The sequence below is a fragment of the Seriola lalandi genome, unplaced genomic scaffold (genome assembly GCF_002814215.2).
Source record: "Seriola lalandi dorsalis isolate HSWRI2012SDOR001 ecotype SW California unplaced genomic scaffold, Sedor1 jcf7180002002082, whole genome shotgun sequence".
Taxonomy (NCBI): domain Eukaryota; kingdom Metazoa; phylum Chordata; class Actinopteri; order Carangiformes; family Carangidae; genus Seriola; species Seriola lalandi.
In genome coordinates, this window is record NW_019472738.1 from 1 (window position 1) to 1,703 (window position 1,703).

Genomic DNA, 1,703 nt, shown 5'->3' on the forward strand with positions numbered 1-1,703 from the left:
TTTGTTTCCTGATAGACCTCAAATGCAGCTAAGGTATATAATGACAGAAAAAAAGTCACATACATGTCAACAACTTCACTTCATTGTATTTAATTCTGATCCATCATTATGAGAACAGACAACAGTGAAGCAGGAAAGACCTACTGCATGTACCGTCACTATTAATCAAGAGCGTAGCATTTTATTGTAAAATTCAATAGTCCTGAAATGTACTGCAGTAGAAACAGAAGAGAGTCTGCAACAGTAGCACAATCTATTTTACCAAAAGTTGAGGGTTTGGGTGAAACTGTATCAGTTCAAGTCAAAAGCAGTTCATTTAAACATTATTCACTAAAATAAAAACACCAAGAACACCATGCACACATGAAGATTGAAGAAAAACCCAAAACCTATTGGCCTTGTACTGCCATCACTATACTATAATGCCTCAATTATACCAATATACAGAAAAAAAACCTTTTCATCACTCCAATTTTAAAAGCATCAAAGGGAGACGAGACATAATATCGAGATACAAAATGCTCTGCAAGTAGTTACTCCTGTTTAGACCACAAGCAGCACAGGTCTTGTGCCAGATGATAAAAATCAACTAAAGGTTATTCATACAGGAGGATGTCCCTTCTCTGCCACAGCTTTGGCTTCTAGATGTTGGACTGGCCCAGGTTCACTTTGGAGGGGAGTGGCCCGGCCTCTTCCTCAGGCCCTTTGGAAGTGATGATCAGCAGGGAGGATGCTGGATATGGAGTCAGTTTCTGTTCCTTAATGTAGTCCCTGTCACCATAGATGCTCAATTTCTGGCAAAAAGAGATATTTTTTGTTGTGAAACATTTTACAATCTTAAATGTAACCACAAAAAAGTAACGAAACATCCAACCAGCACCAGCAAAGTGCTTTACAGAAAGAGAAAAAAAAATAACAACTTCCTGAAGTTAGATGTAATAAACATTTACATACCCAGGTTGATTTTGTATGTTAACCACAGACAGCACAGGACTTACCTCAGCAGGTACATACTGATCTACAGCAGTTGCCACAGTCGCACAGCAGATCCAAATCAGGACCAGCACAGACAGGATCAGAGTTGTGGTCAAGATCCATCCTGGTAGCCAAGGGTTCCTGAGAAGAAATGTACGTTAATTGCATTGCTTCATTGGGATTAGATCCATAGTGTTGTTAATGACATACTCTACCAAGTAAGTTAAATAACTGAACTTCCATGACAAAGTAGATAAAAGTAACAAACCTTGAGAGACAGCTGAAGAGGTTGTATTCATCATAACTGTGGCCCCCGGTCATATCTCTGTCCCTCTCCTGGATTAAAGTGCGATGGTATTCTTTGTAAACTGGGCTGCTCAACCCTGGGACTAGAAAATGAGAAATAAAGGTTATTTGAAATGCATACACACATAATCTGTTTATTCCCCTTGTTGTGTTAGAAAACCTGTGGCTTGTGTTTAAAATACATCCTTAATGTAGGCATGTTTAAGAACATGCATGTTAATTCTACATTTTTCTTAACGGCAACAATGAAAACACTAAGGCCAACTACTCGTTTCTCTTTTCTATTGTACAACCATACTAATCCTCCAAGGAAGCGGGATTGTATATGTGGGATTGACCAAAAATAACCTACAGTGCCCATATTCATCATAACAAAGGAAACTGTCACTCAGTGCAGCTACGTGGCTCATTTATCATGTTTC

General features: G+C 38.8%; 1 protein-coding gene across 1 annotated transcript; it reads right to left on the reverse strand.

Annotated features, from left to right (window-relative positions):
* Positions 1 to 74: 74 nt before the first annotated feature.
* On the reverse strand, positions 75 to 1,402 carry LOC111665179 (transmembrane protein 59-like). The gene is made up of 3 exons (XM_023420091.2): positions 1,244 to 1,402; positions 999 to 1,116; positions 75 to 794 (listed from the first exon to the last, which is right to left on the reverse strand). Exons 1-3 carry the CDS (start codon positions 1,294 to 1,296, stop codon positions 642 to 644), a joined length of 324 nt encoding a protein of 107 aa, XP_023275859.2. The 5' UTR covers positions 1,297 to 1,402; the 3' UTR covers positions 75 to 641.
* Between the last annotated feature and the right edge of the window lie 301 nt (positions 1,403 to 1,703).

What these genes read in the sequence shown, in the direction of transcription:
- LOC111665179 (XM_023420091.2), bottom strand. Translation starts at nt 1,296, where the DNA reads ATGACCGGGGGCCACAGTTATGATGAATACAACCTCTTCAGCTGTCTC. An exon ending in CTCTTCAGCTGTCTCTCAAG is followed by an intron (nt 1,117 to 1,243) that starts GTTTGTTACTTT and finishes ATTTCTTCTCAG; the next exon opens with GAACCCTTGGCTACCAGGAT. An exon ending in ATCAGTATGTACCTGCTGAG is followed by an intron (nt 795 to 998) that starts GTAAGTCCTGTG and finishes TCTTTTTGCCAG; the next exon opens with AAATTGAGCATCTATGGTGA.